This window comes from Mastigoproctus giganteus, chromosome 7, assembly GCF_048544385.1.
Source record: "Mastigoproctus giganteus isolate SK-2022 chromosome 7, ASM4854438v1, whole genome shotgun sequence".
Classification (NCBI taxonomy): Eukaryota; Metazoa; Arthropoda; class Arachnida; order Uropygi; family Thelyphonidae; genus Mastigoproctus; species Mastigoproctus giganteus.
The window spans coordinates 215,744,894-215,771,837 of NC_143581.1; the positions used below are offsets into that span (position 1 = coordinate 215,744,894).

General features: G+C 37.9%; 1 protein-coding gene across 1 annotated transcript in view; it reads right to left on the reverse strand.

Moving 5' to 3' along the window:
• Positions 1-26,944, reverse strand: part of LOC150083675 (hypoxia-inducible factor 1-alpha inhibitor-like) — a 90,624-nt gene that overhangs the window by 62,855 nt on the left and 825 nt on the right. Inside the window, exons 2-3 of the mRNA XM_090377432.1 lie at positions 3,137-3,384; positions 930-1,078 (exon numbers count right to left, since the gene is read on the reverse strand). Coding sequence (XP_090233558.1) covers positions 930-1,078; positions 3,137-3,384 — 397 coding nt within the window. The remainder of the gene's footprint in view (positions 1-929; positions 1,079-3,136; positions 3,385-26,944) is intronic.

The window sequence follows — 26,944 nt, forward strand, 5'->3', positions numbered from 1 at the left end:
TGGACATAAGACAATAGACACTTATGCATATAAATATGTGAATGTGTCTAAAAAAGGCAAAGCTCAAAATCTGAACTGTGTTGAAATTCAGTTTAATGTTTCCTAAAAGTTTTTCTTGTAAAGTAAATTTTTCTTGGTGTAAAGTAATATGAAGTCTAGATAAAAAAAAGTAAAAAAACTTTTCAGAATTATATGCATGCAGAAAAATAACATCAACTGCCATTTTTAACAATACATCACTTGAATTTTCCCCCCCGTAATTTTCAAAAAAAAAAAAAATTAATTGATCTGATTTAATCCTGTGGGTCATGACATTAAAGTAAAACTAATAAGTACACTGTTATGAGCATTTACATTATTTTTTTGCCACATATGTTTTCATAAGGCTGCTGATAAAATGCTTATTACTAAAACCACTTTGTGTTTCTTTATTTCATTCTTTTTGAAGGCATCAGAGCAGTAATCAAGTTACCGATGTAATCTTTGTGATGGTGATATTGCAAAGACAACTGCCACTGAAGAAGTGGTAAGAAAATACCATGAAACATTTGATTCCATTATGTACATATTTCCAATCCGAAAATAAACATAATATTACCAATATAGGTTTTGAGTGCTTTATTATCTTCAAACAATTACACATTTTCTTAGGTGTGGGGGGTGATATCAGAGAATAAAAAGAACACTTAAACATTAACTATATCATTTGGCAAGTGACAAGAAGTTAATAAAAAGTTATTAAAAATACAACTACCAGATTATTAAAACCTCTTATATGATAGGAAGATATTAGTAAAGACTGTTTTAAAAAATCAGATCCTATAATTTTTATAATGTGTACCATATAAGATGTCTTTGTTAAAAGTTACTCGGAAGTATTATTTCTGAAAAATCTGTATAAACATACTTATTCACTGTGCAGAACACACCTTCTGTGGAGATCAGGAGCAAATTTGATGTTAAAGGTCCCCAGTTATTCTGTTTCTGTAGTTTGTTAATCCAGTTCCAGTTGAATTCCATGAAATCAACAGTGATTTTTTTCCCTACTGTATCATTAAGTGGCTGTTGCAGATATAACCTGGAAAAAAAACAAAAAAAAAAAAAAAAAAAAAACCTATTAGTGACATTTTTGACAGATAAAAACAAACCAAAAAAATATGTTTCGTGGATATACGAGTAAAAACAGATTCTACCATAACTTTACCATATTTTTTAGAGTAAGATCTAGAGCTTCATTTGTTTATAAAGGAAAAGTTACTACTATCTACACCTTTTGGCATCTCTCATCTTGTATGTTTATAACATCACTGGGTTGTCAGATACTGTACTTGAGGTGCCTAGCCTCCCCTGATGAGATGAAAACAATCACCAAAATGGCCATCTGGAGAGGGAGGGGGAAGAGTTATATCACACACTAATAAGTAACATTATATTTCTCTCTTTTAGAGAAGCATTACTGACTTGTGCAGCATAAGGCAACTCATTGTAATAGAAAAAATAAATGATTTAAGTTCTGAGTGGTGCAGACAGACTTCTAGAACAGCTCATGGATTCTGTCAATAATATACAGGAACTTTGCCGGTAAGGATGAAGAGGTGATTATCACATTATATAAGGCAATAGTTAGCTCATATCCATAATACGGCATACAGGTTTGGAAACCTCATTCCAGAAAAGACTAGCTCTGTTGGAAAGGATGCAGAGAAGAGCAACAAGATTAGATGGGATGGGGCCACAAAAGGATATTCTTACTAAGAAAGACTGGAAGTCTGTAAATTGCAGCCTCTGAAAACTAGACATCTGCATAGTGATATAAATGAAGTGCATAAGGCTTTAAAAGAGTAAAGTAAACTAAATACTGAAGAAATTTTTAGTCAGATGAAGCATAACTGAGAAGAAATTTAAATTTAAAAAGGATACATACAAAATAAATGTACAGAAATTCTGCATTCAGCTAGGAGTAATCAATTAGTGGAATAAAAACTTTCATCTAGTGTTGTGGATATAGATAGTACAGTGGATTTCAGTTATTTGGGCCACCGGTTAATCGGGGCAGTCGTTTATTTGTGGCAAATCTTAAAAAAAACAGAACCCAATCAAGAAAATAGCCAGGGTTTACTTTGCTTAATTGGGACAACATGCCATTTAATCAGGGCAGGAGACTGCAGCACTGGAGATTACCCTACAATTGTCTCCGACCGAACCACGTGGTACGGTCGTATTTCTGGAGGTCACAACCATGAAACAATAAAAACAATTAGCAGTCACCTGTTCATTGGGCTTTTCTGTTAGTGCAATCTATCATAAACAAATAGTAAACTCGATCTTATTGAATTTGCAATAATACCGACTATGTTTTAAGCAAAAATACCCTAATGACCTACTGAATACAGAGGCAGTTTTCAAAATTGTGGGCTCAAGACTAAATATCCAAACATGGACCTTACAGTGAGATGTCTAGGAAAAAAAAATTCAAATAGTGATGCTAAAAATGCTAATTCAGGCTTTTTTTTTTTTTTTTTTTTTTTTTTTTTTTTAATAAAAAAAGTATAACAACTGTAGCACTTAACTGTGGCCTCAAGCAAATGCTTTATTTGTCCAAATGTACTTCCTTGCATCATGTTGCCAATACTAATGCTTATGAACTGTACAATGCTTTAAGCAAAAATACACTAATGGCCAACTGAATACAGAGGCAGTTTTAAAAATTGTGGGCTCAACAAAATATCCATGCATGGGCTCAAGACTAAATATCCAAACATGGATCCTACAACAAAGTGTGTAGGAAAAAAAAAAAAAAAATTCAAATAGTGATGCTCAAAATGCTAATTCAGGCTTTTTTTAATAAAAAAAAAAGTATAACAACTGTAGCACTTACTGTGGCCTCAAGCAAATGCTTTATTTATCCGAATGAAGTGGTTGTTGAGTAGGCTGTTTAAAGTGGTTGCTTTTAATTTAACATTGTTCCAATATTTAATTCCTTTGGGGACTCACTGTTTGCAACAAAAACAAATTAAATTATATTTAATTATACAATGAGTAATAAAATTATTATATAATGAATATTTTATCAACTCGTGTAAAAATACTGGAAGTATCACACTTAATAATGAATTTTAAATATTTGTATAATTACCTCCTGTCATTAGGATTCCAAGACTTCATCCTCTGTGAAAATTCAGAAAATTTCATTTCAATACGGTCTGTTGGTCTTAAAAACTGGATTCCATGTTCCTGGGCTTTAGCATCATCATAGTACTTAAATTTATTTGTCTTAGATATGTAAACTGTAAATGTTCCATCTCCCATATTTTCTTCCAAGTAATCAACATCCCACTTGAAAGCTGGGGCTACCAAATGAGTGTCAGTCAAGACAACTGGTTTCTGCAAGTCAAAATTATCAAAAAAAAAAAAAAAAAAAAAAACAAATTTTAATCATATCAACAAACTATGTGTATACATGCTCAAGCATGTTATGGGGAGAAAATAAAATCTGAACCAACAAATATAGTTATCTCCTGGTTACCAACAAATATAGTTATTTCATATAAAGGCTGATGGTCGGCTTCTAACTTCTCCAAGGTTCTGTTCTTCCAGAACATGGCGACTCCGTAGCCAGGTGGGCAGGAGCAGCAGCAGTGCGTAGCACACGCTTCTTGATTAGACCGGGGTTGGTCCCATGACCTCCAAATACGGAGGATGTGGAAAGATCAGGGAATGACCACCGCATATCCCCGGAGCAATATGGCCTTAGTTGCTAATGCTCCTAAAAACCAAATAACAACAACTTCCAGAACATAACATTCACAATAGCAAAAGGCAATAATTGATCAGTAGCATTAATCAATAGTTAATTATTAAAAAAAATGCATCTTTACTGGAGATAACCCTGTCTTTTAACCTTTCTTGGCACAGGCATATCATAAATACTATGTCCTCTGCACTGAAGAAAAGAGAGCAAAATGCTCTTTCACATTCAGCATTACTTCTCAAAAACAGGTATTGGTTCCAGGGCCGTGTTGTTGTTGTTATTGTTTTGGTTTTTAGGAGCATTAGCAACTAAGTCCATATTGCTCCGGGATATGCGGTGGTCATTCCCTGACCTTTCCACATCTTCCGTATTTGGTGGTGACGGGCTCGAACCCCGGTCTAATCAAGAAGCATGTAATATGCGCTACTGCTCCTTCCCACCTGGCTACGGAGGCGCCAGGGCCGTGTCAAGCCATTTTAGTCCTGAGGCAAGAATGAAAAATTGCACCCTACTGTTAATGATGGCAACATTGATGATTATTTAATCTTTCTTTTGGCACCCCTTTTGGCTTTTAACATGATGCAAGAGCCCCCATTCACCTCAACCCTCGGCACAGCTCTGACTGGCCCTATACAAATCACAAAGATACCATGGAATGTTATTTATTAATCTTTATATTAATCAAATGTAAAGGCACCTCCGTAGCCAGGTGGGCAGGAACAGCAGTGCATAGCACACGCTTCTTGATTAGACTGGGGTTCGAGCCCATGACCACCAAATATGGAGGATGCGGAAAGGTCAGGGAATGACCACTGCATATCCCTGGAGCAATATGGCCTTAGTTGCTAATGCTCCTAAAAACCAAATAACAAACACACGTAAATATTGCTCCGGGATATGCGGTTGTCATTCCAAGCGTGTGCTATGCGCTGCTGCTCCTTCCCACATCAAGAAGCGTGTGCTACGCACTGCTGCTCCTTTCCACCTGGCTACAGAGGCGCCAGCAACAGATGGAAGTTTGTTCCAACATTCAATTATTCCCGAGCTCAGGGTTTTCCAAACTTATAATAATTGATATCCCTTCACGGGCAAAATACAATACAATACAATATACGATATTCATTTATCAATACAGTATATATGACAAAGGTCTCTCTCTTTCTCTCTCTATTCACTTCAAGACTCCAAATAAAAAAAAAATAATAAGTCAACCAGAAAGCAAAAAATTCAAGTAATAACTAGAATATTTATAAACAGATATTTTGCAAGTCGTAAATAAGCGACAAGCGGCATTATAAGTCGTCATTGGGAGATTAGTGTACTATTATCTTGCAACTCCCGCTGTCTTCACACCCACTGCTCAAAAAACAAACAAAAAAAAAAATCAAATGTTTAGTTTGTTTTAGTGCATCGCGTCGATTGTTGTCAGAATTTTTTTTATAGTAATTTTTTGTTTAGAAATTGCGAAAATAATGGGTAAACACAAAAGGAATCCCATAAAAAAAAATGCCATTTTCTTGTTAAGATACGTAAACATTTGATTATAAATTGTATGATTTTGTATATAACTCGATTACCGATTTTAAAACAGCTGGATAGGAGGCAAACACCCTATCTCAGCCAAGACCCCCCCCCCCCTCGACGGCACAAATCAATCAGAAAGAAAATGCTCTCGCCTTCACCGAATCACAAAATTTGACTGTACAATCAATCCATTTTTTCTGGGAGATATTTTTACCGGTTACCACGCAAAAGAGTTGCGTTTTCAGTTAAACTAAAACTTGAAATTATTACAAAGTTTGAAAACGGTGCATCCGTTAAATCTCTAAAGAACCATTATAATTTTGATGACCCAACCATACGCAACATCGTAAAAAACAAAGGGACGCATCGTATTGGACATGCGCGTAGTGCATGGTAAGTTTTTTCATCTATCGCGATATTTTTTTTACGTAGATTGCTGAACATTTTTCGATTCAGTAATGTCCCCAACTTATGCAAATACGGATTTATGTAAATTTTTTTCCGTTGAATTTTTTTTTTTTTTTTTTAGGATAGTAAAATTTAAAACAAAAATAAAATAAGCAATCAATAATGACAATCACGGCATGCACAAACTGCACAAGTGAGAGTCTTTGTTTGTTATTAGGTTTTTAGGAGCATTAGCAACTAAGGCCATATTGCTCTGGGGATATGCGATGGTCATTTCCTGACCTTTCTGCATCCTCCGTATTTGGTGGTCATGGGCTTGAACCCCGGTCTAATCAAGAAGCGTGTACTACACACTGCTGCTCCTGCCCACCTGACTAGGAGGCACCCCAAGTGAGAGTCAGAGTAACAAGCAAAAAAAAAAAAAAAAAAAAGGAAAGAAGAGAAGATTCTTACAATTTATTTATGTTTTTTTTTTTTTTTTTGTATGACTGAAGATTTCAGTGAAGGGGACAGACATTTGTACTGCAATAAGATGAAGCTTACTAACCGTTTATAATTAGATGCAAGAACAGAAAAGCCCAGCAACCTGGAAGGTACAAATTGTTTAAATGCAGTGACCTCCAGAAATGTGCTTTAGTAAAATATTTGTTCGCGTGAGTTGATAATGTGTTTCCCCCTTAACTCCGTGAAGTTCTTTTCAGAAAATTATTTGGCCCATTATCATGGTGCCGACAAAGAGAATAGGTGACAGCACTACTAGTAAATCTACCAAGAAAAGGAAAGCCATCAATTTGGATTAGAAAATTAAACTAATAAGGATGTATGAAAATGGCCAAACATTAACAAGTATCTTGCAGAATTCAGATTTGTCAATAAATATAGTAGCAATAGCATATAGTAGCAATGTTATTAGTTATTCCCGAGTAATACGTAAAACTCGACGAAGTAAGAAGTCCCAGAACGTATCTCTTACGTATGTTGGGGACTTTTGTATTTTTGGATTAACCGGGAAATCGATTCTCTGGGATTTGTTTTTTACCATCTATCCCGGAAAATTGAGAGTCTACTATGTATATATATATATATACTGTATATACAGTGAATTCCGGTTAATCGGGGCAGCCATTTATTTGTGGCAAATCTTAAAAAAAAAAAAAAAAACAGAATGCAATCGAGAAAATAGCCAGGGTTTACTTTGCTTAATTGGGACAACATGCTGTTTAATCGGGGCAGGAGACCGCAGCACTGGAGATTACCCTATGATTGTCTCCGACCAAACCACCTTGTACCGACGGATGTCTGGAGGTCACAACCATAAAACAATAAAAACAATTGGCAGTCATCTGTTTATTGGGCTTTTCTGTTGAATTTATTATGGTGAAATGTGTTTGAACTTCCATGGAATCTTCGATCATATAAAAAAATTAATTTTTAGAATCTTCTCTTCATCCCTATTTTTAAAGCTTTGTAACTTGTTACTCCATTCTCACTTGCACGTATAGTGTTACTTGCAATTTGTGTGTGTTGTGTTCTTTGTTATTGATTGCTTATCTTTTTACTGTTTTAAATTTTAACCCCCACCCACAAATGTCAACTAATTAGTATGTACATATTACAGTACATATCAGTCATTCCGATTATATTCTTCTGATTTTCACGTATCCTTTAATTTTTTAATTGGTAAGATAATAAAGGGTAAATTTGTGCTTAATATATCTTTACTTTGATAGCGTGTGGATAATATTCCTTCTATTTTTGCTAATTAGGATCGCTGTTTAATAGAATTAAAATTCAATTCACAAATGTGATCACAATGACCTGCGCTTACTACACATCGTATAGTGAATGGTACTTTACAAGATGAGTCCATTGTAATGTGATTTGATTGTACAGAGAACCCATTGTAAAGCGGAGGTCCATTGTACCGTGAAACTTTGGATAATTGGGACAGCCGCTTAATTGGGCCAAAATGTACTAGTCCCGATGTGTCCCAAATAACTGGAATCGACTGTATATATATATATATATATATATTATGTGAGGTAAAAATTAGGCAAAAGTAATAAAAATAAATAGATATGGCTATGTAGCTATCATTAGAGGCAGCAAATGCACATCCTCCACATGATGCCTAATTATATCTGATAATTAAAATAAATATGATATTTAAAATAAAAACATCAGTCAGTAGTACGGCAATAATGCAGAGCGAAACAAAACGCAAAATAATATAAAATAAACAAACAGGGAAGGGAAAGTAGAAATAATAGGACAAAAAGGTAGTCGATAATCCCCGTTATAATTTAGTCAATTAAGTCATTAAACCCAATTAATAAAAAAAGATATAAATTTAAAATAATGCCAATTATAAATAATTTAGCGGTACCCCCCTCGAAGGTACCAGTTCCAAAAGACGTGAAATATCACCAAAAAAGGGTTAAAGAAACTACCAAAAACTAAAATATCAAAATAATAGACTGACCATCATGCCCCATATCGACAGAGGACCACGAGGCCAATAATGGTCATGGAATCGCTGCATTTCAATCGTCATACAAATCATCGCAAAGGCAGAAATATCGAAGAACCAAACCAACCCTCCATTCTCCGATAGATCAACCAATGCAGAGGATTTGCATGGCGGTGGTCCTTATGCAGCGAAAAATAATCTATAGAACAGACAGCACTCTAGATCAGAGCCACACCACTGATATAATGCAAGCTTAACCAGCTTATATAATAGAAAGAAAAGAAATAGATGGCGGCACAGGCGCTGCTTATTTAGCATATCAACCCACTACTGCCACTAATTTATATTATGTGAGGTAAAAATTAGGCAAAAGTAATAAAAATAAATAGATATGGCTATGTAGCTATCATTAGAGGCAGCAAATGCACATCCTCCACATGATGCCTAATTATATCTGATAATTAAAATAAATATGATATTTAAAATAAAAACATCAGCCAGTAGTACGGCAATAATGCAGAGCGAAACAAAACGCAAAATAATATAAAATAAACAAACAGGGAAGGGAAAGTAGAAATAATAGGACAAAAAGGTAGTCGATAATCCCCGTTATAATTTAGTCAATTAAGTCATTAAACCCAATTAATAAAAAAAGATATAAATTTAAAATAATGCCAATTATAAATAATTTAGCGGTACCCCCCTCGAAGGTACCAGTTCCAAAAGACGTGAAATATCACCAAAAAAGGGTTAAAGAAACTACCAAAAACTAAAATATCAAAATAATAGACTGACCATCATGCCCCATATGACTGACCATCATGCCCCGCCATGCAAATCCTCTGCATTGGTTGATCTATCGGAGAATGGAGGGTTGGTTTGGTTCTTCGATATTTCTGCCTTTGCGATGATTTGTATGACGATTGAAATGCAGCGATTCCATGACCATTATTAGCCTCGTGGTCCTCTGTCGATATGGGGCATGATGGTCAGTCTATTATTTTGATATTTTAGTTTTTGGTAGTTTCTTTAACCCTTTTTTGGTGATATTTCACGTCTTTTGGAACTGGTACCTTCGAGGGGGGTACCGCTAAATTATTTATAATTGGCATTATTTTAAATTTATATCTTTTTTTATTAATTGGGTTTAATGACTTAATTGACTAAATTATAACGGGGATTATCGACTACCTTTTTGTCCTATTATTTCTACTTTCCCTTCCCTGTTTGTTTATTTTATATTATTTTGCGTTTTGTTTCGCTCTGCATTATTGCCGTACTACTGGCTGATGTTTTTATTTTAAATATCATATTTATTTTAATTATCAGATATATATATATATATATAGGGTGTCTCAAAAATACACAGCATAACTTCAGAAATGAGTTCCTCATTTGTAGACAATAAAAATATTTTATATTAACATAGTTCTGGAAATGCTTGGTTTCGGAGTTTTGAAGGTCTGTCTATGACACTTAACTGTTCACATTCACCTTATTGTAATTGTTCAAAATGTCCACCTTCTGCCTGAACACAGGCCTCACTTTGACGTCTCATGGACTGGCGAAGACTATGCCAAATTCCTGGCATGTTTCATATTGTCTCACAACCTGCCACAAGTCGATTGCGGAGAGTTTCCACATCAGCTACCGGAGTCGAATACGCCAATGACTTTAAATGGCCCCATAAGAAGAAATCTAGTGGATTTAAATCAGTGAGCATGGAGGCCAGACAGTTGGCCCACCTCTACCTATCCACCAACCAGGAAATCTTTGATTCGGGTAATTGTGGGCTAGGTGGCTGAAATGTGCGGGAGCACCATTGTGCACAAAGTGTGCTTGTTGATGAATGATCAGTGGTGTGTCGTGCAAGAAATCAGGCATGTTGTTTTCCAGAAAGTTTCTGTACGGCAGCCCTGAGTTTGTTTGGAAGTACATGGGGCCAAAATAACTTTTCACCAAAAACACCTGCCCAGATGTTGAGGCTGAGCCGGTGTTGGTGATGTGATGGAAGAATTGCATGTGGGTTTTCCTCAGCCCATTCATGCTGATTGTGAAAGTTTTGGATTCGGTCTCATGTGAACTGTGCTTCATCTGTGAATATCACTAAGGCAGGAAAGTGAGGAGTTATACCACACTGCTGCAAGAACCACTGGCAGAACATTACTCATGTGGGGTAATCTGCTGATCACAAGGCCTGTACCCATTGCAGATGGTAAGGATACAGTTGGTGTTCTCGCAACACTCTCCAAATAGTCGAACATTCAACAGCCAGTTGCACTGCTATTCTGCTTGGGCTGATTCCAGAAGTGGAATGCACAACATCCAAAATCTCCTCCTCTACTTCAGGAGTCATAGATCTTGGTCATCCTCTGTCAGCAGCAGGAGGTGTAAAGGTCCCATGTTCACAAAGGCGGCAATGGATACCTTCGAGGCAGTGTTAGGTGGGTCGGAAAACTGCTAGTTTGGGGAGATACGATGACTAATAGATTAACAGTAGCCACTGGCAGAGGTGAAAGTGATTCTTGCACTGCTTCTATTGGAATGAGCAGTAGCCTGGAAAACAAGATGCAGGGTATTTCAGAGACTGCTGGGAGTCATTGCAGTACAAGTAAACATGGGTTGTGTTAGGGTAGCTAAGAATAGGAACAGGTGCATGTATACCAATGCTAGGAGTTTGGTAAATAAATTTGATGAATTTGAGGTATTGCTCAAAACATCAAAGGTAGATATTGTTGGGATATCAGAGACAACCCCTCACTTTCCTGCCTTAGTGATATTCACAGATATAAGGAATGCAGAACTTGAATTTGGGGAGTACAATGTGTACAGAAAGGATAGGAAGGGAGGAGGGGTTATGTTATTAGTTAAGAAACACATAAAATCCAAGGAAGTGAAGCCAGTTGACATCGCTGGACAGTGCAATGTCGAGTCAGTTTGGTGTGACATAAGCATTGGGACATCAAAATTGAGAGTAGGAGTGTGCTATAGGCCTAATGGCTCTGATGAGTAGAATAAGAAACTGTACAGGGAAATAGAGTGGGCCAGTAAATCAGTCTTATAATGGGGGATTTTAATTTCTCAGATATTGACTGGAATTTGTGGGTTGGTCACTCGCACACTAGCAAGGCTTTTGTGGACTTATTGGATGATTGTTTTCTACATCAGCATGTTCGGGAGGCAACTAGAGGGAGTAATACTCTTGATCTGATTACCAATAGTGACTCTTCATGCACTAAGGATCTGCAGATAAAGGGACCACTAGGGGCAGTGATGACAGCAGAGCCGGCCCGAGGGGGGGGGTGCGAACGCACAAGGCCCCGTGCCGCTGACTGATTTTGCAAAATAAAAATGGTTTCATTTTTTTTTTGTTTTAATACTGTCGCAAAATCTAGCGACATCGCCATAAAATGGTCATATTTTTAATATACATAAGAAATAAAATGTCAATAATCATGTTATTAACATTATCTGAAAGCCCGCCAAGAATTCTCCAAAGAACATTTTCTTTCAAGTATATTTAAAATATCTCTCCTTACAAGTCGCTCAGACGTAGTATGTTGCCAGATTATATGTTGCCAGCGTTTGCATAATTATTGTACTCTAAAGGCTATATACAGGGTGATTCACTACCAGTGCGACACACTTGCAGGAGGTGTAGGGGACACAAAGACGAATCGGAATCACATAGCATTGCAGGGTCCGAAATGCCTTCGTCATGCAGTAGAGGGCGTTGAAGGAGAGGTCGTGTGAACAGCGATCCCGCTGGAAGTCGGCATTTGCGAACCGGTTCCCGAGGCAGTAGGATGGATGAGTATTCAAACGTTGAACTGGCCGACATGCACCTCGCGTATGGAGCTGCGGACTGTGACGGGTGCGCCCCTCTGCGCTTGTACCAGGAACGTTTCCCGCACAGGCGTGCTCCTCATCATATGATTTTAATCATATGATGAGAAGGTTACGTGAGACTGGTTGTTTCACGAGAGGTACCATGAATCAAGAGCGAATGACGAGGACGCCAGACAATGAGGAGAATGTCCTATGTCTTGCAGAAGGCAATCCGAGTACGAGTACTCGAGCGATAGGCCAACGATTGGGTATTTCCCAATCCACTGTATGGAGGATACTGTCAACAAACCAAATGAGTTCATACCGTCTGCAACGAGTCCAATCATTGGAGCCTGCGGATTATCCACTCCGGAGTACTTTTGCTACTTGGTTTCTTCAACAGAAACGGTTCGCAAATGCTGACTTCCAGCGGGATCGCTGTTCACGCGACCTCCCGTTCAACGTCCTCTACCGCATGAAGAAAGCATTTCGGACCCTGCAATGCTATGTGATTCCGATTCGTCTTTGTGCCCCCTACACCTCCTGCAAGTTTGTCGCACTGGTAGTGAATCACCCTGTATACCACCGATTAGGTTTTCTCGGCCCTTTTTCGCTTTCTACCTTCGAGAGATCGAGTGAATTCGAAATTATTCAAAAAGTCGACTTAAATTTTCTTCTGAGAAAATTTTAAGTTAATAATACTGGTTTGACCAAAGCACTTATCCTGCAAAAGAATTCCAAAGCACAGTATATGCCCTGCGGAAGTCATAATTTGAATTTAGTTCTTGGAGACATTTCAAAATTATCTTCTCTTGCAAATTCATTTTTTGGGACTTTACAAAGCATATACACGTATAATATTTTTGTAAGTTCTGTGATACGCTGGGATATATTAAAAGAGCGTGTCAAACATCTTACTCCAAAACTGCTGTCAGCAACGAGGTGGGAATGTCGCCTCGAAAGTGTGAAATGTGTGAGATACCAAGTACCACAATTTTCTCTAGCTTTGAAATACCTTTATGAACATACCAGTGAATGAAAACGAAATCCGATCAATCGAAAATAAACTTACTTCATTTGAATTTTTATTAAGTTTGGTCATTTGGTATGACATACTGAATGAAGTAGATATTGTGAGCAAGATATTTCAAAATTCAAATATAGATATCGGTACTGCAAATTCACATCTAAAAGGCCTTTTAAATTTTTTTCTTATTTGATTTATTAAAGATTTTTTTTTGTGATTGAAATGTTAAGTTTATTAAAAGAATTTAATTATTTATCATTTTCATGTAATCCTTACTAAACTAATTTGGCAATGTAATAAATATCAAAATGCCATAAATTATTTTGTTGTACGAATTTGTATCAAGGCCCCGCAAGTCAACTTTGCACCGGGCCCCGCTTTTGTTCGGGCCGGCCCTGGATGACAGTGTGCTGAAGTGGGATTTACTCAAAGAGGTAACTACCATCAGGAATAAAGGGAAGGGTTTTTGTTTTCGTAAAGGCGACTACAGTGGTCTGAGACAGTATTTAAATTCTATACGGTGGGATCGACTGATGATGTTACCAACAGCAAATTCAAAATGGGAAGCATTCAAAGAATTAATCTTGGAAGCTACTAGGTTTTACATACTAACTAAGAAATATTGTCCAAGGTTTAGGCCTAAATGGATGTCAGATGAACTAATGAGACATATGGCAGAGAAGAAAAATGCATGGGATACCTATAAATTAATGGGTGACATGGAAGCCTATGATAGATATAAGCTGCTCTGTAACGAAGTCACAAAGGAGATTAGGCAGGCAAAGGCAGATTATGAGAAATCTTTGGCAAAGGATGCAAAAAAAAAAAAAAAAAACAACAAAGTTCTTTAGAAGGAAAGAGATGAATCAGATTGGTACACTGGATATCGACGGTTCAACTGTTGATGATCCTGCTCAGGTGGCTAATAAACTAAATGAGTATTTTGCATCTACATTCACACATGAGGAGTTATTCAGGGAGGGGAATGCCAGAGGTGATTTAAACTCTGGCAGTGAGCTAGATGATTTTGTAATAACTGAGAGGAAAGTGCAGGAAAAATTGTTGAAGATAAACATAAAAAAAGGCACCAGGTGTGGATGGGATCTATCCAGTTATATTAAAGGAGGCAGCAAAGCAACTAAGCAAACCCTTAGCCATAATTATGAGACCTTCCTTGGACTCGGGGGGGAAGTACCCATGGACTGGGGATGTGCAAATGTGACCCCAATTTACAAAGGAGGATCAAAGGGCAACACAAGTAATTATAGACCTGTTAGTTTAACTTCTGTTCCAGGGAAATTAATGGAGGCACTGGTTAAAGAAGCACTGCAAGATCATCTAGACAAGACTTCAGTTATAGCTCGGACACAGCATGGTTTTGTTAAGGGAAAGTCTTGCCTGACCAATTGAACTGGATGCAGGATATAATTTTGATATCATATATTTGGATCTTAGAAAGGTTTTTGATTCTGTTGCACATGGAAGACTGCTGAACAAATTGGAGCAATGTGGCACTGGAGGCAGATTGCTGCTATGGATAAAGGGATGGTTGAGTGGGAGCAGACAGAGAGTGGTAATCAATGTACACTGCTCATTGTGGACAAACGTTATTAGTGGAATTCCTCAGGGTTCAGGTTTTGGTTCCATTGTTTTCTGTATTTATAAATGATATTGATGATGGTATATCAAGTTTAATGTCCAAGTTTGTAGACGACACTAATGACAGTATGCTACTGCAACAGGATCTAGAAAAGTTGAGCAGATGGGCTGAGAGGTGACAAATGAAGTTTAACGTTGACAAATGTAAAGTACTAAATATGCGAAGCAGTAACCCCAGAGTGACGTATCAACTCTGTGGTACTATACTGACAGTGGTAGAGAACGAAGAGGACCTGGGGGTAATTGTGCACGCAGATATGACGTTTTCTGAGCAGGGCAGACGGTCTACAAGAGTAGCTTATAGTGTCTTGTCAATGATATACAGGAATTTTTCTAGCAGGGATAAGGAGGTGATTATCCCCTTGTATAAGGCAATGGTCAGGCCACAGCTCTACATCCTTCTTAAAATGAGGAAGCCTCATTTTAAGAAGGATGTAGAGCTGTTGGAACGAGTACAGAGAATGGCAACAAGATTACTGAATGGAACAAAGGGTTGCTCTTACAAAGAAAGGTTTAAGTTTTGCAAATTGCAGTGTCTGAAGACTAGGCACCTGCGAGGTGATCTGACTGAGGTGTATAAAGCCTTGAATGGTTTGAGCATGCTCAATCCTGATGGGATTCTTCCTCTTGCTCAGAATAATCAGCTGATAGGGCATAAATTCAAACTGGAGAAAGACAGATGTAGGATAGATGTGTTGAAGTTTGCCTTTAGCCAGCAGGTAGTTGGTTGGTCGAACAGACTTCCATCCTTTGTTGTGGAAGTTGATAGCCTAAATAAATTTAAGGTTGAGCTGGACAGGTATTTGGAATGAACAGAGGGATGAAATGCGAGCAGTGTTTTTTTTTTTTAATTTGTTTTTTTTTGGCTAATGCTGCATAAGCTTGCTTTCTTGGATCAATATGCCTCTACTAATGCTAAAAACGTTTTCCTGTCTGGACATTTAAGTTCTGGGAACCTTTTGTGGTACAAACGACGAGCCTCCAGAGTACTGCTGTCCGCCAAACCGTACATAAAGTGCATATCCACTTACTCCTGATTTGAGTACATGGTCAGAAGGGAAAATCACCAGATTCTGTCAGTACCTTGTGATGAAGGAAATCATCTGCAGGCGATAAGACATTCCAGTTAATAACTCGGGAACCAAGCATTTCCGGAACTATGTTGATATAAAATATTTTTATTGTCTATGTATGAGGAACTCATTCCAGAAGTTATGCCGTGTATTTTTGAGACACCCTGTGTGTGTGTGTGTGTGTGTGTGTGTGTGTGTGTGTGTGTGTGTGTGTGTGTGTGTGTGCACATCTCACAATCTGTAAGGACTTCCCCCTAAATGCAAGGATGGTCTCATGATTATGGCTAAAAGTTTGCTTACCTCCTTTTAATATAATTGGTTAGATTCAATCAGCACCAGGTGCCTTATTTTCTTTTAGCTTCCACAATTTCTCCTCCACTTTCCTCTAAGTTATTACAAAATCATTTAGTACCCAGTTGGAATTTGATATGCTTCTGGTATCCCCATATCTAAAAAATTCGCTTCCATATTAATACTAATATGGAAACGAATTGCAGATTGGGGAAAGTCTATAAACATATGTTGGCTGTCAGAATAATGGGATATGTCTGTGACAATAGCATCCTGTCAGATGCACAATACAGTTTCACTCAAGGCAAAGGAACAGATGATGCACTTAAGCAGCTAGTGACTGTAGTGCAGCAATCACATGTGAAATACTGTCTAAGTATCTTAATTGATTTTGTGGGAGCATTTGATATACATTAAACTGGCAAAACATCTTAATGGTGTTAAGTGAGGCTAAATGCTCCCCTCAGATTTATTCGGTAATGAAGGATTACTTCAACAACAGGAAAATCACTGTTAAGTCTGCTTCTGGACCAGTTTCCAGAACTGTTCATAGGGGGATGTCCACAAGAATCCGTATTTAAGCCTATGATGTGAAATCTAGTCTTAAATGACTGGCTGAAAATTCAGCATCAATGTAAATATGGTAGCATACAAGGACAACCTGGTTATGTTAGTGAAGGGTGACACTATCACAACTGGAAGAGCATTCGAATTTTATTTTATTAGAGCTGCAGATTTGGTGTGATTTGCACAGACTTCAAGTTTCCAAAACAAAATAAAACCTTATTCCTCAAGGGCCATTTATCAGTGACAAGAAATCCAAGGGTCGTGCTGGGGGGGGGGGGGGGGAACCAGTCTTCAATCAGTTAAAACTCTAAAATATCTGATTAAACAGGCAGATGCATTTCATAATCCACACTGCAGGCAAAATTTGAATGTTTGTGGGCATGATTGCCCAAATTACAAGGAAAAATGGGGCATCAGGGATAAAGAATTGGCCTTGTTTTATGACTGCATTTTCCTGCCAATTGTGGAGTATGCATCACATATCTGGTTAGGCTCTGCTTTGCAGAAATTCAGTGTGCAAAAGATATTTTCAATTCAGCAATCTATTCTAATGAAGATGTGTATGGCCTATTGAACTGTGTCTACTGATGCCCTACAAGTTTTTACAGGTCATCTACCACTAAATTTACATCTGGTGTTTCTATCGACGAGTTATCATCTCAGAAAGGGGCTGCTATATAACAGTTTTTCACTTGAAATAGACTGTGATGTGAGTTACAAAGAGGAAAGGAAGCTGCTATGGGAAAGATTAGTAAAATGGTGACAAGAATGTTGGAGTAACAGTGTGAAAAGAAAGGTAACAAAAAAATTTTTTCCGATGCTAAATGATAGTGGTAAACAGTGGGCAACTTGGTTTAATCCCAATCTCCATACAACTTACCTTTTGACTGGACATGGTTCCTATTTTGGAATATTATTATGGTAGACAGGATGGATGGATGAGTGGTACCAGTCTGATTATAGGTGGGAGTCTACCCTGTGAACACTACAGTTTCTAAAGAATCTCACAATATATCCTCCAGATCCCTCTTCTACTAACTAATAATTCAGAGTAGTTGTTGAGGAGATCATTGACACTTTTTGGGCAGGCCTGTATCGGAGAAACTGGGGCTTTGGTGGAGCGTTAGATCAACACAACAAGCCTGTTGAATTGCATTGTGGTTGCTTCCTCAGCGGATGACCTGCGATGCTGTGGAGTTATTGTGGTTCCAGGGACTGTATGTGGAGACAGGTATTCCCCTTTACTGTTAACTGCTGTACTGTTGGGAATGTTCAGGTTTGAGGAAAAGTTTACTTCTTCATTGTGACTACAATTCCTGGTTTACACTTCTACTTACTGGATTGGATTTCTACTCATTTTGAATCCACAGTGGACCTACATATGTCAACTGGATCCTTGAAGATCATCACAACCTTATGTTGGGATTTCATAATGTCAGTTACCTTCATGGTATTGCATTATGATATGTTAAAATTTCAATCAGTTAAAACTAAAATCTTGAGTTTGTTTGGGTTGGTTTTTAGGAGCATTAGCAACTAAGGCCATATTGCTCCGGAATATGCGGTGGTCATTCCTTGACCTTTCCGCATCCTCCGTATTTGGTGGTGACGGGCTCAAACCCCGGTCTAATCAAGAAGCGTGTGCTACGCACTGCTTCCCACCTGGCTACGGAGGCGCGCAAAATCTTGAGACATTGCACCGAGAATGAACTGACTCTCTATGAGGGAATTTCAGATAATTGTACATTAACACTATTCAGTGGTACAGCAGTGAAAATAAGTTGTGGGGTTGCCAGAAAATCTGGCTGGGACCAGAATAAATAAAAAATAGCATCCTACTTTTCTTCTAATTCTTGTATTGATGATCTTGGTTGTTGTTATTTGGTTTTCAGGAGCATTAGCAACTAAGGCCATATTGCTCCGGGGATATGCGGTGGTCATTTCCTGACCTTCCCGCATCCTCCGTATTTTGTGGTCATGGGCTTGAACCCTGGTCTAATCAAGAAGCGTGTGCTAAGCACTGCCGCTCCTGCCCACGGAGGCACCTTGATGATCTTGGTAAACCACTTCCTACCATTCCCAATACACTCCACTCAATGCCTCCTGTGGTCTTTCATCAAAAGGATGAAAAGGATTTTATCGATTGTTCAAAATTCAGAAGAATTTTGAACAATCGATAAAAAGAGGGCTCCATCCTGAACTTACTCTGTTCTGTGTCGCTTGTTTCCATTTTCTTATTCCATTGGCGTTTTTCCTTCTGCTTGAAAATCTGTTCATATCCAGCCAGTTTCTAAAAAGGGCAACAAATCCCTCCCATCCAATTATTTATCCCTTTGTACTTACCTCTACTCTTTCTAAAGTAATGGAGAAATCCGTTAAATTACAACACCTAAACTATCTAAAAACTTTCCATATGCACCAATATAGATTCTGCAAATATTGATCCACTGGTAATATACTGGCTTATGTTACCCATTTATGACAAAATTAAATGGAAAAGCCAAGTTTCATTAAACTCAAGTAGTTGCTTTTGACATTTCTAAGGCTTTTTAATTGTGTTTGGCATAAAGGTCTTCTAAACAAGCTTCCACCATACAGATTATAAACTGGTTTTTGTAATTGGGTATCCAGTTTCTGCTGGTGATGTTAGATGGCTGTCTTCTAACTTCTCCACTAATGCTGGCATTCCCCAAGGTTCACTTCTTTCTCCCACTACTTTCCTCTTATACATTAATGACCTTCTTCCATTGACTGGATATCCATCATCATCAAAACTATGGATAGAACATTGCATTCCACCTTCCAGTTTGAGAAACCTTGCCCTGCATAAACAGCTCAATTTCTTGAATATTGACTACAAATTCCTTAAATTCTGATCTCCAGGTAATTCTCCAATAGGACAAAAATAATTAGTTAATTCCAATTCTTCTAAAACTCATTCCTGTCTTTTGTAGCTTCTTTTAATATAACTGGATGCATTCCATCAGCCCCAAGTGCTTTATTCACTTTTAGCTGTAGCTATTTCTGATTCACATTACTTTCTGTTACTGTGTTAGATAAAGTTATGCTAACCTCATCTTTAAAAACTACTTCATGTATGAATGTAGATGCAAAATATGGGGTTAGCATAACTGTATCTAACACAGTAATAGAAAGTAATATGAAACAGAAATAGCTACAGCTAAAAGTGAATAAAGCACTTGGGGCTGATGGAATGCATCCAGTTATATTAAAAGAAGATACAAAGGAGCAATTTATAATTGTCCTATGCATTTTTCTTCTCCGCCGCTAATATCATTTCATCTAACGTTCATTCTGGTCTAAATCTTAAACAATATATCTCTTAGTTGATATAAACTACTTAGTGGTCTCTATGGTTACTTCTATGAACACTTCTCATTTGGCTTTTTTTCCCCTTTTTTTTTTAAATAAAAACACAAGTGGTATTAGAACCTATAATACTTAGCACCAAGCCTGGGCTGAAGCTTGAGATGATGAAAGAAGATACTTGTTAATATCAGACTTAAATTTCTGCAGATTGTAACTATCAGGAAATATGTACAAAGAAAGATTGTTCCACAAAACTGAAGTTGAATGAATAAATACAGAAAAGGAAAAGCTAATTCTTTGAGTTTGAAGTTGGATTGTAAAAGGACATTGACTGGTCTTGACACATGTTCGGACTGCCATGGAACAGAGAGAGCATGAATTATAGAAGCCAATTCAGAAGAGCAGTGCCCAAGAAAGTATGTATATAAAAGGCATGCAGCAGAAACAGACCATCTATGAGACAGAGTGGAGAGACTTTGTTAGAGATGAGTCATTTTTAACATCAGACTTAAATTTCTGCAGATTGTGACTATCAGGAAATACGTATATTTCCTGATAGTTACAATCTATCTGTCCCCTTTTGAATGGAATATAGAATCATGAGAGGTTTTGAGGGGATCACCCCAGATGAGGAACAATATTCCATGGTAGGGCAGATTTGCAATTTGTACAGAGTGAACAACCGCTTGGAAGAAAAGTAATGCCAAGAGTGAAAGAGAAAACCCAGTTTTTTAGATGCAGAGGAAGCAACGTTTGTAATGTGCTTATGCCAAAAGAGGTTAGAAGTAAGGGTAATCAGCAATAGAGATATATGATCTTGCCTAGAAATAGAGTGCTATCGAAGAAAATCATAGGATTAGAAGAATCCTTTTTGAGAAATATATGACAGGACTGAGTTTTAGAAGGATTCAGATCAACTAAGTTATCTTTGCCCCACTGGAGAATTACCTGGAGATCAGCATTTAAGGAATCGGTAGTGGATATTCAAGAAGTTGAAGCTGTTTGTGCAAACAAGGTTTCTCAAACTGGAAGGTGGAATGCAATGTGCTATCATCAACAGTACCATGGATAGGATTTCCAGTCAATGGAAGAAGGTCAATAATATAAAGGAGAAAAAGAGTGGGAGAAAGAACTGAACCTTGGGAAACACCAGCATTAGTGGAGAAGTTAGTTTCTCACCTGCAGTGAGACAGAAAACTGGATACCCAATTGTAAAATCAGTTGACAAACCATAAGATGGAAGCTTATTTAGAAGATTTTTATGCCAAATATGATCAAAAGCCTTTGAAATGTCAAGAGCAACTCTGAGTTTCAATTTTTTCCACTGAATTTGTCCACAGATTGTAACGTAAGCCAGAATATCACCAGTGGATTGACACTGATGGAATCCATATTGGCATTGATCATATGGAAGGTTTTTAGATAGGCTAACAGTTGACAGCTAATTGATTTCTCCATTACTTTAGAAAGAGTAGAATTAAGTGCAATGAGATGATAATTGGATGGGAGGGATTTGTGACCCTTTTTAGGAACTGGCTGGATATGAACAAATTTCCAAGCAGAAGGGAAAACACCTTTGGACAGGAAACAATGAACAGGAGTAAGTTCAGGAGCATAGGCTTTGAGAAAAAAGTGGAGAAATATCACCAGGATGAGTTTTCTTAGCACCAATACTGTTCAAAGTCCTTCTGACATTATTTTGACGATAGACCAGAGGAGGCATCGAATGGAGTGTACTGGGAATGGTAGGAGGTGGTTTACCAAGATCATCAATGCACGAGTTGGGAGAAAATTAGGATGTTAGCAGGTCAGCTTTATCTTTGGCTGAAGTAGAAATAGAACCATCTGGTTTTGACAGAGGCGGGAACAGAAATGGAAAAAAGTTGCGACCAATAGCTTTGGCAAGAGACCAGAATACTTGACTAACGTTTGTACAAGAAGCAAGTTTTCTACTCTTAGCATGTTTGAAACCTAGCTTCGACTGATTAATAACTGCTTTACAATTGTTTCCCGCTTTGGTGTTAGCAGAAAAGGAACTTGGAGATTTGGATAGAAGCCAATTGTGATATGCAACATTCTTATCTTGAACAGCCTTAGTACATTTATTGGAAAAGATGAATCAGAGCTGTAATGCTCAATATGTTTTATGTTGATATTAAAAATATCAAATTTGACAAATATTTATTGGAAAAATAAGGTTTAGATAAAGGATGGAATTTTAAGGTGGAGTGTGGAATAAAGGATTTCATCCCTACAACAATAATTTCATTGACATGATCTGAACAAATATTGACATCAGAAGATTTGAAACAGTAATCAAACCAAGGAAAAGAAATCTTGCAGATCATCCTATTTTGCATTCTTGTACTGGCAAACAACATGATGTTGAGAATGGCCACAAGAGTAAGGCTCTATTGGAGAAGAGACCATCACCAAGTTGTGATTTGAGTTGCCTAGATGACCACTCAACTGGAAACTGCACTTAGAAGGGTTGTTTGTGAGAAAAAGATCAAGTGTGCTGGCTGTGTGGTTAGAACTGTTTAGTATTCTGGCAGGTAAGTGAACAATCTGTGCAAGGTAATTAGTAATTGCAAAAGCTTCAGCATCTCGACCAGTTGAGTTGTGAACATTAAAATCACCAAGCAAAATTAAATCATTGTTAGGAAATTTGGACTGGTAAAAGTCAAGTTTCAAAGAGAGGAAGTCAAAGAGTTCCAAGTGATTAGTGGAGTTGGGTGAACAACAGAGGCAACAGAGGAATTTGATAGAATGTGGTAGATATTTTAAGCCAGAGAAGATAAAAAAGAGGAGATTCCAAATTACTAAGTTTCTGACAGGGAATATCAGAGCTGGCATATGCACAAGCAGTGCCTTTGAAAGAAAAGGAATCATACAGGGAATAATTTGGAGAACTGAGATGAGCAGTGGTTGAATTAATAACTGGGATTTTGTCTGAAAAAGTACATAGGATTTGGCATACTTTATAAGTGGAAATGGACATTGTTACCAGAGTTTTTCTCTGGAGACTAAAAAAGGGTTCCTCCACTTCAAGCCAAAATTGTGGTGTATATATATATATAAGCAAAGTGGTGGTATTGCACCGGTTGTTGAGAGTCATCTACCACCTAGTATAGCCTGGTAACAAGTGTGGTATGGGCACAACACCTCGACCCCCTACTTACAGTTTGCTCCTGGGTAGTTATCTCCAATATGCTAAGTGCCATATTTCACAACTTACACATGGGGATTATACTCAAGGTTACTAACAGTCCAACCACTGTGCAAACAGAGGATTTGGCTGTCACAAACTGACCAGACTTTGCCAAAATTAGGTCCACCTGACTTGAGTGACACCAGAATATCGGTTCCATCAGCGTTTTAGGCTCCCGGGTAGTAAGCCTAGCTTGGCATACCTGAGAGAATGTCTGTCACAGCCTCAAGGTTGTTGTTGTTATTATTTAGGAGCATTAGCAACTAAGGCCATATTGCTCTAGGGATATGCGGTGGTCATTCCCTGATCTTTCCGCATCCTCCGTATTTGGTGGCTCACGGGCTCGAACCCCAGTCTAATCAAGAAGCATGTACTACGCACTGATGCTCCTGCCCACCTGGCTACGGAGGCACCTCACAGCCTCAAGGATCCAATTTACATTTCTTAACATCAGCTAATACCAATACAAACAGATTAAAAAATGTCTGAAACAATTATAATCACAGCTGATAACTAGACCAAGAATATTGCCTTTCTAAAATGTTGTCTCCAAACAGGCCTACAAGGTTGGGAAAATTCATGTTGAAAAATTATACTTCACACCAACCAGCAATTGTAATTTTTACTGGAAACTAAAATACATGCAATAAATAAAACTGGTAAAAACAGATGTATTTACAATAAATGACGGTAAAATATGACTAAAATGGAAGTTAAAATAATATTAAAATATAATAGTGATAAAAGCGCTAAAAACTGTAGCTTTCGGAGATGACAGACTTCTTTCTCAACAGTGTGCTTCTGTTGTACGACAACATCCTAAATAGCAGGCCCATGGCACTCGTCACATGGTTCCACAGGAATATGGTTGGAATTTTCCACCTGTGTACTGGAACCAGAAATGGCTCAGGAGTGTGCCAATAAAAACTGGTCGTCACGTTCAGGAACGACTGCTTCAAGGAGGGGATGCACACGGACACCCCTATCCCTGTTGATGGTGTTACTGCTAGCCGCCCCGATGCACAGGCTCTCAAGCCATTTACGGTCCCAGAACCCATGGGCCCGGTCAGTGATGACCGCAGCTTCAGGGGAGATCTGGTGCTGCTTTTCCCAAAAATGCTCCGCCACAGCAGACTTCGCATAATTTGCTGTTCTTATAGCACTCATGTGCTCACCCAAACGTTCTTTAAGTCGTCGCACCGTCTCACCAACATAACAAACCCCACAATCCGGGCACTTAATTTCATATACCACCCCACTGCTAACTTCCTTTGATGATATGGGGTCTTTAACTTGTGATAACACTGTGTGCAACCTCCGTCCTGGAAGTTGCACACAGCATATCTGGTACACACGGACTGTACGTGCAATACGTTAAGTAAGGCCCGGATAGTAAGGAATGTATGCAGTGATCACAGGGGCGGGCGTAGAGTCCACACGTAGTGATCACAGTCACTACACGTGGACTCTACCCCTCTAATGAATTTATCCAAAATCCTCTGGGGATAGCCACATTTCTTGAGGTCTGCTGTGACTAATAATTTCTGTCTCTTTATCCTCGGGGGGGGGGGGGTACTGCAGTGGGACCCAACCCTATCTATTAGGGCCTTAACTACACTGTTCTTGTGCCGAGCTATGATGGGTATATTGTCCCCGGCACATGGGTTTCCTAAAAACATTAGTCTTAAGCCTACAACCTTCTCTGATCACCAACACATCAAGAAACAAGAGGGATCCCTCTGCCTCCACCTCCGAGGTAAATTGAATGAAAGTAGAAGCTGTTAAGCACATTAAGTATTTGATCTTCCTTCCCCTTCTATATGATGGGTTCCCCCATTAGCGCTATTTTGGCTAATTTACCCATGGAAGAATTGGAAGTCAGGATCTTTGACGGTTTGGAATTTCCCATACGTAAATGGAAAAGATACGTGGATGAGACTTTTACTATCATACTGCAGGAGTCAACTGGGTTTGACAAACTACATTTTTTAGGTCTGGAGGCCTCATTTTAGGAAGGATGTAGAGCTGCTGGAGAGAGTGCAGAGAAGGGCAACAAGATTAGTGAATGGAACAAACAGTTGCTCTTACGAAGAAAGAGCTTAAGTTTTACAAATTACAGACTAGGCACCTGCGAGGTGATCTGATTGAGGTGTATAAAGCCTTGAATGGTTTGAGCATGCTTGATGCTGATGGGATTCTTCCTCTTTCCCAGATTAATCGTCTGGGGGGGGGGGCATAAATTCAAATTGAGGAAAGACAGTTGTAGGATAGATGTGAGGAAGTTTGCCTTTAGCCAGCACGTGATTGATTGCTGTAACAAGCTTCCACCTGTTGTTGTAGAAGTTGATAGCTTAAATAGATTCAAGACAGAACTAGACAAACATTTGGAGCGAGTGGATGGGTGAAATTAGGATATATATTTTTTTTTTGGCTGATGCTATATAAGCTTACTTCCTTGCATGTGCCTTTACTAATGCTGAACTATAGTAGTCACAAAAGTGGAGGCCTGATTTCAGATTGTCTCAGGCCCCCATAAATTGTAATAGCAAGCTTGGTTGCTTCAGTTGAAATATACATGTCTGTATATTTTATCAAGATAAATTCATTCCAGTTGTGCTGAATAATGGTAAATTCTCTTCTCTAGACATATCTTTCACATCATAAGGATACAAATGTATGCTCTCTGTAATGTAAACTAATGTGATGTGATGATATCAGATTATATATCAATTTGCTTTACTTTACTACACTAATGAACTGTATAATCCAAAATGAAATAAGTTCTGGAGTGAGCCCAACCAGTTTGATACTGGAGTTTTTTTGTTTTTTTTTAAGTTCTTACAGTAGAGGTGTTAAAAGGCTTTTTAGTCTAATCCTCAATAAACAATGATATCACGTTAATTTTTTGTCCCTCCCACCTCAATAATTATAAGTGCTACTGAACTTCAAAATGTCTTTTACTGGCACATTGATTTTTTGACTGCAGCAATCAGTCATCAACCATGCTCTCTGCAGGAAATATCCTGCTCAGTATGTTTCTGTGTTGATGGAACACTATTAAGTAGGATTCAAGGGGCTATTAAGGACTCCTGCAGTTTTAAATGGGATTTAAAATCAATATCTCTCCAAATTAATTACAAGTGATGAAACACTACACTGTCATTCAGTTCTGGCAATTTGTGAATTGCAATAATAATTAAAAACTCTCTTCCTCTTCAAGAGGAAGTGTTTCCATTTACAATGGGTTTCCTCAGCCTACAAGTTATTTCTTGTTAGGAATTTTTTCCCGCCATAAAGTGCGGTTCAAGGTGTCTTGGTCGGTTAAGCCTCGGGCTGTCATGCACTCCCGTACTCCATCCATCCATGTCCTCCTAGGTCTTCCGCTTCTCCTTCTTCCAGGAGGTATCCATTCCAGGATAGCCTTTGGATATCTGTTTTCTTGCATCCGTTTTACATGTCCGTACCATGTTAGACACTTTTCTCTGATGGTGTCAATAATAGATTAAAATAATAATTAAAACAATAATTAAAAACTCAAAAAAAAATTGCATTAGTTAACTGACATAAAATGTGACCTAACTTAAAAGGAATTTTATCTTTATTATTTCCATGCCTAAAAGTGAACTATAAACAAAGAAGGCTTATAAAGCTTGTCATAACTTTACATGATGATGTGCAGTTTTAAATGAACAATGTGAGACACATAAAATACTATATTTGTTAAGTTGAAGGCAATTAAGAATTTGTGGCATTAAAGATATTTCTGCATAAGTTGGCAATAGTTAATCATAATCAAAATAATAAT